The 14,120-nt window shown below is 26.4% G+C and overlaps 1 protein-coding gene across 1 annotated transcript in view; it reads left to right on the top strand.

Annotated features, from left to right (window-relative positions):
- Hr4 (nuclear hormone receptor 4) overlaps positions 1-13,058 on the top strand; it is a 110,126-nt gene extending 97,068 nt beyond the window's left edge. Inside the window, 5 exon segments of the mRNA XM_075370719.1 lie at positions 1,388-1,516; positions 6,374-6,508; positions 8,482-8,674; positions 10,578-10,705; positions 12,703-13,058. Coding sequence (XP_075226834.1) covers positions 1,388-1,516; positions 6,374-6,508; positions 8,482-8,674; positions 10,578-10,705; positions 12,703-12,783 — 666 coding nt within the window. The 3' untranslated portion in view covers positions 12,784-13,058.
- Positions 13,059-14,120: the final 1,062 nt, after the last annotated feature.

Here is a 14,120-nt window from a genome sequence, read left to right as displayed (position 1 = left end):
TTCGTTCTTATCAAAATGATTTTACTTATTTTTCTATGTTGATTTTGTTCTCTTCAAAGTAGTCCCCAGAGATGCAATACAATTATGCCATTGTTTCTCTTCAAATCTTCAAAACATTTGTGAGAAGCGCTTTTTGGTATAACCTTAAGTTCATGTAATGATTTTTTCTTTTATTTCATCTAATTTTGTAAATTTCCATTATTTTATAGTCTCTTAATCACTGGGAAAAAGAGAAAGTTGTAGGGTGACACATACCTAGAGAATAAGGAGGCTGTGGCAACAGTATGGTGTTATTTTTTGGCACAAACTATCAGTGAAATGAGAATTGGAGTGTTATCATGGAACAGATTCCAAGAATTTTTTGCCCACATTTGTAGTCTTTTCTTCAGGGTACCTCATGTAAAACTGTTAATTAATACAGTTTGTTGACCATATAACCTTGTAAGAATTTATACCGGTCACCATTATAATAAAAAAAAATAAAAAACCACTAAGAACCTTAACATTTAGTCGAATTTGGTGTCCTTTTTTTCAGTGTTGGTTCTTCAGGAAGTTTCCACTGGAATGTTAGATGTTCAATATCACAACTGTACACTCACTCACATTTTGTCACCTGTTATGATATATTTGAGTAATTCACCATCGATGTCAACTAACAGTTGTTCTGCAATTGCTTTTGTTGAAAATTGAACAGTTTTGAAACAAATTACGCTGCTGATTGTTTGATACATAAAATGTCAGTCAAAATGTTTTCACACGCACCATAAGAGATTCTCACCTTTTCAGTAACTTCTCTAATAGTGATTCTGCGATTACTGATCACAATGTCCTTTATTTTATCAAAATTATTTTCATCAGTTGGTGATTTGTTAGGACATCCAACCAATTTGTCATCTTCCACAACTTCACGGCCTTCTTCAACCTATTTATTAAACTCGTAAATCCTTGGTCTCGACATAACATCCTCACCAAAAACATTCTCTAACATCTTCACTGCTTCACTGTACTTTCATTTCATTTTTAGTTGAAAATTAATGCAAATACTTTTTGTTCAATCATCTTCACAATAGAATACATTCTAATTACTTGGTAACTAAATTCAAACTAGATGTCTGATATGGATAAAAATATTGTTATATTTTACACACAGCCATTATGTGTGAAAAAAATGAACTCAGTAAAAGAAATATAACATGCAGAATTAAATAATAATAATAAAAAAAAATTGTGTGTATGTGTGTGTGTGTGTGTGTATGTGTGTGTGTATAGATACATTATTGCTTCTAATTTTATCTTGTTTATTGCTTAATATAGTGGAATTATGTTACAATTAAAAAAATAAACACAGAAAGGTACAGTATTACTTAAAAATAATTTTTGTTTACAGAACTTAGAAGACTTACTGGAACATAAATCAGATTTATCAGACAAACTGATGCAGATTGGTGATTCGATTGTTTATAAATTGGTACAGTGGACGAAGAGGCTTCCATTTTATCTTGAACTTCCTGTTGAAGTGAGGGAACCTCAATCATTATTATTGTTGTTGTTTTTACTATTATCAGTTGATAATGCTTCTGATTTTACTTGTTTATTGCTTGATGTAGTGAGTTTTATTACAATAGATATTTGAAGTTCTACTACATTAGTTATCAAAACATGTTTTTGAAAGTGCTGTAAAAATATTTCACGTAGTTAGAGTTAATTTTCACTTATCAGAATTTTAAAATAAATTATATTCACGTAAAAAAAATTGGAAATCTATATTATTATTAGAGGCAATAAATTAGCTTCTCATTCCCGAAAATTCAATAGAATATTTGTAAATTTAAGTCTTTGTATTTATTTTTTTATCACCATTATGTATTCTTCAGTGTTTAGTATTCTTCAGTGTTCCAGATTTCAGGTACCTCCACTGTCTCCATTCATTTTTGCTAGATTGTTGAACTTTCATCTCCTTATAATATACTCCATCCTTGACATCATCTAAAAGCTTCAATTTCCTCCTGCACCTTCTGTTTCCTCTGTTTTTCTTGAGAGAAATTGTTATCAACAATATAAACCTTTTCAGGAAGCCAAAATATATTTTATAATACATTCATATATAATATATACAGTGGCAGCTTGTAGTTGAAATTAGTGGGGCTGCTGCTCCAGAAAACGTTTTTTCTGGGCCTTTTCAAGGCCATGGCTAAAGTTTCCTGTAAAATAAAAGAACCGAAAAAAAATGAATCAAATAGAATAGTTGAAAGCAGGATAATAATTTAATTCTACACTTCATCACATTCAAGAATATGGTTTAAGCACATTGTGTTTATAAGCCATGTACCATATTCGGTTTAACCAAATAAATATAAAATGTCAATATAGATAATATTTTTTAATATTATTAGATAATAACTTAATAAAATGTCTTAATAAACTTAAATGTGTTTAAAAACACTATAGTTCAGTGGTGCTTTATTTAAATTTCTATGTACACAGAAACAAATAAATAATTAGTTTTTACTAATTACCTTCTCTTTTGCACTTCCAGTGTGTTTTAGGACAGTTTTGGCAATCAAAGAACCCTTGCTTTCTGCCATCTTCTGATCACTATTTGAGAAAAGAGCTAAACCACTTTCATATTCTTTCCACTGAATAAATTAGTAAAGGAAACGAACAAGGAATGTTCCATACACATGCAGAGTAAAAAAAAAACTACCTTCTACCAACACACAAGGGTCGGCACTGCAGAAGCGACAGTGCTCTTTCTCCCTTGTATCTTCCTATGTGCACATGTGCACAAAAGTCAAACACCACGCTGCTGGAACTGTGAAGTGCAGAGTTCCATACAAAGATTTTTGTATATTTTTCATAAACTGGGGGATGGCTACTGACATTAAGCTTAAGGATTATACTTTGAACAAGTATAAGGAAAGCATTAAAGAGAAAAGGATTCATTATATTAAATGTTATCAATAATATCAAGTGGAAGTAGGGAGTGCTGCAGTTTCACAGTGACCATATGCGAGCTGCCACTGAATATATTTGTAATATAATATATATTTTAAATATAATAACTAAAATTTGAGAACATAGTTTGGTAGATTTGATACCAACACCATTGGTAGTAATACCAATTTATAAGCTGTTTTTAAAGTTATATATGGGATTATAGTTTTTTAACTTATATCTACAACAAAAAGTGCAGGTATCTAACATGTGTCGGTTATATGAATATATTATAAGAGTTCTTACATTTTTTATGATACAGTAGAGTGTCGTTTGTAACTGGCATATTATGTTTAATTTAATTTTTATTCTAAGAATTTAATTAAAGAGGTCATTAATACTATTTGTTGAATAGCATGAAAAAAATTGAAATTGAAAATTATCAACAGTTCACATTCAAATTACATGGAAGTTGTTCTTTGAGGAGAGGATCTTTCATATTATTTTTAGTAGCTCATTATGCAGTTCCTTCTTCAGTGATGTCATCATTTTATTTTTCTAATTTTTAATTGCAGAATTCCTTATTATTTTTTAACATTAGAGTTTATTTATATTATTATTGTAGTCAACTAAATAGTTTTTATTTTTAAATCTTTGCTTTTCTAAATTGAACCTCTTCTCTCCTAAAATTGTTGAGGTCATTGTGACGGTTGAAGCACTGATATATAAAAACTGATTTGGTAAAAATTTCTGCTTAATTTGAATAGTTACATTTCAGAGCTTTTATTAATGTTTTTTGTGAGTAAACTAAATTACAACTTAGCTTTTATGTGTTCTTTAAATAAAATTTTTTACTTGTTAGTAAAGATTACTAACAAGATTATTAGTTAAATATAAATCTCATTTATATGTTGGTCAACAAACTATTCAAATTTTTATTGTTGTGAAGTAGGTGTACCATTTCATAAACTTGTGAAAGACAATGTTTTTTTTTTATATTTTTCATTATCTATGTTTTTTTAGTTGTGTTTGTACTTCCTCTAATTTTGCTACTTTTTAATGAAGGATTTTATATTTTTGTCTGTCTTTCTCCCTTCCTCTTCTGACATCTCCTTCTCACCACATTAAAAACCTTTTTATTTACATAAATAATAAAATATGAACCCAAAACAGATTATTAACATTAAATGCTGTTGACATTTATTTTATGTTAATAGAAAATGTTCTTTTTTTTTGTCTGAAATAATTTTATATTTTTCTGTATTTGTAGTCATAAAATCATTAAAAAAAATATTAATTATTTTTGTTATATTTAACCATTTTTCATGATTGTACGCAGTTATATTTCAAATAATTTTTTATGGCATTCCAAAATCACTTTTTTGTCAGTTTATCAGATGTTTAGTTATTAAAAGGAAAGATATTAAAAAAAAATTTTTTTTAAATATTAAAAATATAAATTACTCGCTCATTATTAAAAAATGTTTTCATCGTCAAATAATGAAACTAATAATTTTTATCAAGAGATTTGTAAGTGACTTTTCACAAGTAATGGAAAAAGTAATTTCACAAGGTGTAATATTTTTCTTTTCTCAGCCATTTTTTTTATTTGTAATTAATTTTTTTTAAAAAAAAGTCCTTTATTTGAAAAATGAGATACGGCTGTAATTAATTATTTGGTTTATAATACATAAATTTAAATTAATTTTATACTTGTTTGTCATTAAATTCAAATAGGATAAGGTAAGAAATTTTATATTTCTTGAGAATAAATATGTGTCGCATAACTTGACAGAATACAGTTTTCATTTTTTACGTTTTTTTTTTTTTTGTTTTTTTTAATGTATGTATATTTGTATAATAGACAGCACAACATTTCTTAAAAAAGTGTATTATTATTTTAAGTCTGTTTAAAGCATGAATCAGTTTTGTTAATATAAAAACAACAACTTAAATATATATCTTTAATTATTTGCATGCATAACTTTTACCTTATTGTTTAATTGTTCTTAATTAAGCAATTTTGTTTATTTTTTTTTATTTTTCAGTTTGAATTAACTTAATGTAGTTTATTTATTATTTTATGACTAAAATATTTCACTTAATAATTAATAGTAAGTAATTAAAATCTATTCCCTATGAACTACAAATTTGAACTATTAAGAACTTAACAATTGTTTATATTAAAGTTGGTTTTATTTATACATTTATATTCATAAAAAATTTGGGTGAGTTGTGATTATGGGAGAGAATTGGACCCTTCAAACAAAATGTTATGTTACTCTCCCTAGCATAATAGACTAATGACAGGCAAAATAATTGTTATTTTATTATTTCTGTACACTCTTTTTTATTAATAAATCCAGAATAGATGTAGATTTGTTGTACAATGTTTAGATAATGTGACAGTAGTAATTTCATTACTGCATCAGTTACTTTGTCTCTAAGTTTCAGATATGAAGTAAAATTTTCAGTCTTGTCCTTCTATAGACTTTAATTTCTTCCATTTAATCTTTGTGTAGCTTTTTTTTAATATTATTCAATCAATAACATAAACATCTTCATCTAAAGAAATGTCATGATATGGTTCTACATGAAAGCATATATTTAAAAAAATATTTTTACCAGAAATAGTAGACACTGTTTACAAAACTGTTTAACAAAAACATTCTGTTAATTAATCACTGCTTAAGTAAGCATACTTTTTTACAGTCACTAACAATCTCTTTATTATTTTTAAACAAAAATATGATTGTTATTCTGTAGTGAAAGCATTAATAAATAATTTATGTTAAATTTAGAGAAGATTTAATTATTTTAAAATAAGATCACTTGCTAATACTATGTTAGTGATTTTTATTCCATCAGTATTATTCTGCTTTAATTCAACTAAAAAAAAACATGTATTTTAAAACTGAAGGTGAGGATCCTTGTGGTAATTTTTACCTGTGAACTATGCTTGCCATGTGAATAGATAACACATTTATGCTTGTTGTATTAATACATATTTGTGAGCTGATCAAATTGTTGATTTAATACAATCTACTGAATGAATATGCCTTGTTGTAGGATATTCTTAAAGATTCTAACATATATATATTTTAATCTCTAATAAATTTTTTTTTTCAAAGATTTGGGGAATAAGTTAGGACAGTTGGTTGTCTGGTACAAAAATTAAAAAGAAAATAAATAAATGTAAATATGTGTAATCTAATGAAAAATTAATTTTGTATGGACTTATTATTTCTATAATTTATAGAATTATTGTTATTTTGAATAAAAATTCCACCTTTTTGTATGCATGTTATTAATATAAGTAATTTTATAGATTTTTTTTTACTTTACATAATTTTTATATGCATGTTCATTTTGAGATTTAAAACTCTTAAATATTTTTATTAAATTTAAGATAATAAATTTAATGATAATATGTTTGCAGGTGCATACAAGACTTTTGACTCATAAGTGGCATGAATTGTTAGTGCTTACAACATCAGCATATCAGGCTATTCATGGATCACATAAAATTGGAAGTTCTACCAATGATGGAATGGAAGCAGACTTTACTCAGGAGGCAAGTGTTTAAAATTTCATTTATTTTCATGTTTCTGTAAAGAATATTATTGTATACTTAAATATTTATTTCAAAGTCTACAAAATTAAAATTTTAGGAGTACTTAGAAACTTGTAACAGATTAAGTCAAAAACAATTGTATTAAGTAAAAATATTTTCTGTGGCTCAAAACCAAGTTCTAAAGTATCCACTATCCTATTGAAATATAAAGGAATTTTTTTCCTACGTGATGTTTGAAGTATGTCTGTTTAGGATCCAGTTTAATAATAAAGCTTATAAACCGATTATATAATTTCTTTTTTTTCAAAATATACAATTGCTGTTTGCTAATATCTTTTATATCTTATAAAAACAATAAACAAAGTTTTAGGTACCAAATGTACATTATCTTTTTTCATATATAAATTTTAGTACTAGCTCTCTACAGTGCAGGGATGTGATCAAATGGCTAATGTGTCCTTTTTTGTTTATGAGCTGTTTTCTACTTATTATATTATGTCAGTTTTAAAATTCAGATTTTGTATTACATTAACACATATGGTGCTAATTCTGGAGGCCTGTAGATGAGGTTGATCCTAATGTGCTATGCATTCAATGTTGTGGTTTTGATTACTTTTCATTTAATTGATTGTGGAGAGGTAGAACGAGTTACAAATGTTTTTGTTCCGTTTTATTACAATCAGTTCATTTTAAATTTCTGTAATTAAATTAGTTTTCCCCTTAATTTTCTTTATAATTTTATTGAGAAAGATATCACTGTTGCTTGATGAGAGAGTGTTTTCTTCATTATTTTTTAATTATTCAGAAGTTAAATTTGTTTATTTAATTTAATATGATTCATATTTTATGAAATCGTTTTTTTTATCTTACTGAAATTCATAAAAGAAAAAATATGGTACAAGCAATATTACCTTATACTTCATTTTGGATTTTTCATTACCTCTTATAATATTTAAGAGCTTTTAAGATTAGATCTATCATGAGTGAAAAAATGTTGTAGGTATATTGATAATGTTTTTATATGCCAATATTTGTTTATTTTGAAAAATAATTTTTTTTTTTTTTTAACTATGTATCTTCATATTTTTCTTGTTTATCTTTTGAGATGAATGAGTTTTGCAATAGACATCTATTCAGAATTTTTTGTCAAAGAAAAACTGTTCTTGCACATTATTGTAGGGTACTATATTCATGTATGTGTGGTCACTGGAAGGTTTTGCCTTAGAATGTATTTAAATGTATTTAATTTGTAAGAATGTAGAATGTATTTAATTTTATAGACTATACAATAACTGCACCAGCTGTGAACATGTATTTCTTTATTTAGTATAAATTTATTTTTTCAAAATATTAGTGTAGATGATATTATAGCATTGTTAACAAACTTAAAAAAAATACATTCAATCACAGGAGATAGATTTCTTCTAATTTTGTGTAATAGGAACATTTTGAATTGATGACTATAACATTAAAAAATAATGCCAAAAGTGTAGTACCATTCAACCTTTCATTCAGAAGATCCCTGGTTTGAATTCTAGTCAAATTTTTATTTTTATTTCATTACATGTATTATACCTATGCTCAGGCTTCAAGTTATAAAGAGACTTTTCTCTTTATAACTTGAAGCCTGAGCATAGGCAACATTTTGGGCGATGTAATATTTTAGGGAAGATAAAGATCTTCTCCAAAATGTTACATCGGTTAATGTGAAAAGTGATCAGTTTTGATGGTCCAAGTAGAAAATATAGTTTAAAATATAGTTTTCCAAAAATATAGTTTAATAATCAGTGTTATGAAAATTATGTTGTTTCAGTTTTTATTTAATAGAGGTGGCCATTTACACATTTGTTTTATTTGTACTTTGTTTTTAAGATTAATGTTTACTTTATACTCTTTATGGTACTATAATGAAAAATCATAATTTTGTATTTAGCTAATTCTTTTAAATTAGTCTTTACTTTTTTAATTTATAGGTTTCAAACAATCTCTGTACTTTACAAACATGCCTAACATCAATGATGGGTCGACCAATTACAATGGATCAGTTAAGACAAGATGTTGGTCTAATGGTTGAAAAGATTACATATGTCACTCTAATGTTTCGACGAATCAAGTTACGAATGGAAGAATATGTCTGTCTAAAAGTTATTATTATGCTCAACCCTTGTAAGTTTTTACTTATATATTTTTCAGATTAAGTAAAGCTAATTATTTAATTTTTGTATCAATCTTTGGATAAAGTAATATCATTTTATAAAAAAAAATAATAAAGCGTTATTTTATATATATAAAATATAATTAAAATATATATTTGTAAAAGGTACTATTAATATGTACTACTGTTATGAAAATATGAAAATATTTTATAATTAAATTAAAAGTGAAGAGAGTTACCAGACAATCTCAAGCTCAAAATACTGTTGTTATGCAAAATTGTGTTATTAGTAAATTTGATGATTGACTTTTCTAGTGCATACAGGTGACATTCTGTACATGATATAAAAGTTAACGTTTGAACATATTTTGTGGTTTTTTCATTGCTTTTATGTTGTACTATTGTGCTTAAAATGTGTAATAGTAAATACATGTATTCTGAACCAGATTTTACAAGACTTAGAAAATATTTGAAAACCTCAAAAAATTGAGTCATTTAGAGAAAATTTATTTTATGTTCTGGTAAGATGACAAATTTAAAAACAATGTGACAGAATTGAAGCATTCCATTAATTCTCTCATAGGAAGAAAAATTGAATTTTTTCTTTATTCTTCAAATAGGGCATTACAATTAATTAAAATGTAGGTGATTTAATATCAAGTTATATAATACTTCAGTATATACTTTCCCTTCTCATTGAAAGTTCATTTAATTTACAAAGAGAAAAACATATTACATTATATGAACATAATAACTTCATATGTTGATGAATACAATGTACAAATTGTATTCATCTTATCTTTCTGTTATCCAGTATTCACAAAGTTATCAAAGTTATTTTTTTCCAAGTTATCAGAATTATTTTTCCACATATGTCATATAATGATTTTATAAAGGCTTAAATTCTTTGAATCAAAATAACTTTAATGTTCATCCAAGTAGACAGAACAGCTGTTGACGACACAGCTGTTTCTATTACCAAATCTTTCTTATAACAACTGAAGATAGTCCCACTTAAAACTAAAAGCAGTTTATGTTGAAGTCTGATCTTTGAATGAACTCATTATTAACTGTATGTATGGTATTATATATTACTTCATTGGTCTTCTAATATCTCTCTCTCACTCTCTTTCTCTCTCTCTCTCTATGGGTGTGTGTGATTTTTTTTTGTTATCAATATATCAGCGTGTTATATCAATAAATTAAAATTATCCACTTCTGGTGGAATATTTTTCTGGTGAAAAGAATAATATACTGATAATGTAGTCAGTGTCTTTTATTTACTTGTAGTAATGTTTAAGTACATTTAGTATTATAAAAAAACTACTTATATTTTGACATATGCTGGATAATATCAGTTGAACCAAGAGGAAGGGGTTAATAGCTTTTTAAATTATTATAATACAGTTAATTTGATTTAAAACATTCCTAATATAAAGACTGAGAGAAACAATCAAATGTCAAAGGTAAAATGGTTCATTGATGGATTAATTAAAAGACCTCTGTAATAATTATTTTTTGAAGAAAACAGAAAATGTGAGCGATTATTTTGAATTATAGTATAAAATATGTTTGTCTAAAAGTACCTGATGTTTTTTTTTAATACTCATCATATCAAGAGACAAGTACGACAATTTGATAAATATCTACCACCAAATCAATTAGGTTTTTTATTCTATTGACTTGACTAATAAATGTATAAATTAAAATATCTTGGTACGTTCTGGATAACATGAATTTAGATTGATTTGATATCCCGTTTTATCTTTACATGTAAATAAAGTAAAAAAACTTCTTTTTAAGTTTCAGATTACTTAAACTAATAAACTAAAGAATATATTTTGTACAATTTACTTGTACTGCAATAACAACTGAAATGTAAGTATTTAATATCAGTAACTGTAAATGTTACAGCTAGAGGAGGCTCCAGTGAATTAGAGACAATTCAAGAAAGGTATATGACATGTTTAAGAACATTTGTTGAACACACGGCACCCCAGCAGACAAATAGATTTCATGAATTGTTAATCCGGTTACCTGAAGTAAGTAATTTTTTCTTGTTTTCTTTAAAAATCACAACAAAACAATATTCTAATTGTTTACTAATTTTTAACTTAAGCTAATTACAAATATGCTTGGCAATTTATGTGTAATTTCAACATAGTTTACCTTGGTAAATTATTTTATTTTAATGGTATATCTTTGTTAAAATATATATTTGTTGATTCATTAGTGTTAGTGGTTCAGTGTATTAAAGCATCATTATCCTAAGAGTTTATGTACCTAATTAACCAAAGTATTTACTGAATTGGTAACACAAATTGATACACACGCATTCAGCTGTTCTCCAACATAACAAAATGGTTGACACATTTACCATGATACACACAGTAGTGAGCACTACTGCTGATGATTTTGTAAAACACTTTATGGGTGAAGATGACTGTCCAAGTTAGATATTAAGGGTGTTTTAATTCTTTTTGTTTACTTATTTTATATAATTCTTTTTAGCTTTTATTATTTTTCATTATCTCTCTTTTTATCAACTTTTTGAAGAAATGTACCATATTACTTTCAGTCACATAGTGGGATTGGGGGGAGATGAAAATGAATTTTCTTTACACTTTGAAATTTGAGGAATACAAAAATACCATTCATTTAAAAAGTAATTTGCTTTTATATATATATACCTAGTATAGAATTTTTCCTGTGTATAAAATTTGTGGCTCGAAAATCATCTCCAAAACTACTGGATCAATTTCACTGAAATTCAGATATGCTATAGTATTCTATCTGAAGTTGTGCATGTGAGAATTTGATGAAGGTTGGTTGAGTTGTTCTTGAGTTAAGCTCAATTTTCCAAAAAAATTGAAAATTTTGTGGCTCAAATTTCCAAAACTACATGATCAATTTTATTAAAATTTAGATATGCTGTAGTGGTGTATCTAAAGTTGTGCATGTGAAAATTTGATGAAGATTGATTTAGTCGTTCTTGAGTTGACGCGCAATTTAAAGTTGACAACAGACAATATAGCCTGAGGTTATGTTGACTGTGTAGTGGTGTATTTTTCATTTGTCCTTATGCAATGAGTCACAGAGGTGAGTAAATTTTTTTAATAAAAAATTTATAAAATTCTTCTTCATCTTTCTTTATATAAGAGAATAAATTATAAAAATGTCCTTAAATTGGTCTTATTTTCACAGTTGTGTATACACCTCATTCCTCGTTTGTCCTTTTTTTCCAATGATAACTTAATAATGATAACAAAAGTAATTTTGCCTCTGTATTGTCAACATGTTTTTATTTTTTTTTCATCTTCAACACAGCTCCTTTCTTCCAAAGTCAGACTAACATTGTAACCCAATGCTTTAAATGTAATTATAAATGATAATTGTAACACTCCTATTAAAGAATGATTAATAGGATAAATAAATGCTCAATAAATGCTTTGGCCAAAATAGCTATGTTTGTGTCATTAACATTACATATTGTCCCATGGCATGACAAAAACATTTTTTGTTGCACATTTTTTGTAGCATTATGACATGTAATAGGTTAATTAAAATTTACTCAGAAATTTTCACTGAACCCTTACCAACTAAATCAGAATTGGTATCATGCTCTTTGAATTTTTTTATACATTATGCTTTCATTCTCTCAGAAAGAGCTTTATTTAACTGAACAGTTTAATCATGAACATGACAGTGTAATCATTAAATAAATGACTTACACAGGACTTTTTAACTACTGGTTCACAGAATTTATATATTTAATTAGTGTAAGTTGATATTACATCTGGTTTATTTATAACAAAACAATTTCTCAAAGTTTTTGTTAGTTTTTTGTATCTTAAGATACTGCTCTGAAGGTAGTAGATATATAATAATATATAATTATAATATTAAAACAAGAAATTGCAAGCTGTGTATGTAAAATAATTTCTGAAAGTTTAAAAATATACTTACTAAAGTAAAAATATACCTACCTACCTATATAGACATGCTTAATCTTTTCTAAACTGAATGATATCTTACACAGGTACAGTCGGCAGCTTCACTACTGCTGGAAAGTAAGATGTTCTACGTTCCATTCCTGTTGAACTCTGCAATTCAGAGGTAGTATCGGGCTATGAGGTAGTCCGTTATACATGAGCTGAGCTGTGATCTCGAGCCCCGCGCTCCTCCAGTTACCATCCTGTCAGACTTAAATGGCGACTGAAGCACAAATCAAGATATAATATATAATTTATATCTCATGACTGATAAATGATGACTGCCAGACATATGAGGTCTCGCCTTGAATGAACTGTCGACAGTGATGACAGACAACAGAACCAAAGTTCATTATTTTGAATTATTTCATCACTTGTCATAATGATATATGCGGTCACAACAAAACAATCGCTGCTACCATCAATGTGATTTTATTTTTTTTATTTTTCTTGTGTAAATTTGATTCCTAAAAATTTGTTACCATTTTATTTTTTTTTTTTGTTAGACCAATAAGTTCACTAATCACTTTTTTTCATTTGGTATAACGTCAGTGTGATTATGCTAGTTGACCTTTTAGAGACAATGCTGCCATTTTGATAATATATATAAATAGTCCCATATAAAGTTACCAACTAACACACTTACCATTTCTGGTGAGAAAATCATAATATTATATAAGATATAACATGTTCCTTAAGTCGGAAATAACAACTCTTAGGAGTTACTGAGGAAATATACATAATTATATATATTAACTTGTGTATAAAATGTATTATATTTAATTAGTAGGTGGGCGGGGTCTTTGTTTCTTGAAAAAAAACTTTAATTTCAGTGTTAGCAAGCAATTATTTTGTTCAAATGGGGATGAACCCTGTTTGAGTTTGAGTTATTAATATATTTTTTTCATAATTAATAAATTAATTTGTTCTATTGTTTAAAAAAGAAAATAAGAAATTAATTTATTAATTTCCAATATAATAGTGTTAAAATTAATTTGTATTGATATTCCTATATTATGGTTATATAATAATTAAATTAAAGTTACCACTGTAAATTCAGGTTCTTTTTTCTTACCATTTGTTAAATGCAGAAGTTATGATTATTATCAGTGTTATTCTGTACCATTTAATATTCTATATGAATCGTGATTTTAGCACTACCATATTTTGGCCAGTGGAAAATCGTATTATTGAAATCATGTGTTGTAGCGTTATTCAAGTTATTGTTATTATTATTATTATATTACCATTATTATTATTATTATTATTATTATTATTATTATTATTATTATTATTGTCATTATTATTATTATTATTACTACTGTTATTTATAATTCAAATGTTTTCTTGTTTATAAATGATATGTATTATTTTTATGTGAATATAATTTTTATCATCACATAAAGATTTTAAGACTATTTTTATAATTACATTTATAGAAAATAATATTTAACACTCACAGGTC

Source organism: Lycorma delicatula, chromosome 7 (assembly GCF_047948215.1).
Source record: "Lycorma delicatula isolate Av1 chromosome 7, ASM4794821v1, whole genome shotgun sequence".
NCBI classification, from domain to species: domain Eukaryota; kingdom Metazoa; phylum Arthropoda; class Insecta; order Hemiptera; family Fulgoridae; genus Lycorma; species Lycorma delicatula.
The sequence above is the reverse complement of the archived record's forward strand: the minus strand, read 5'-3'. Positions and strand labels throughout refer to the sequence as shown.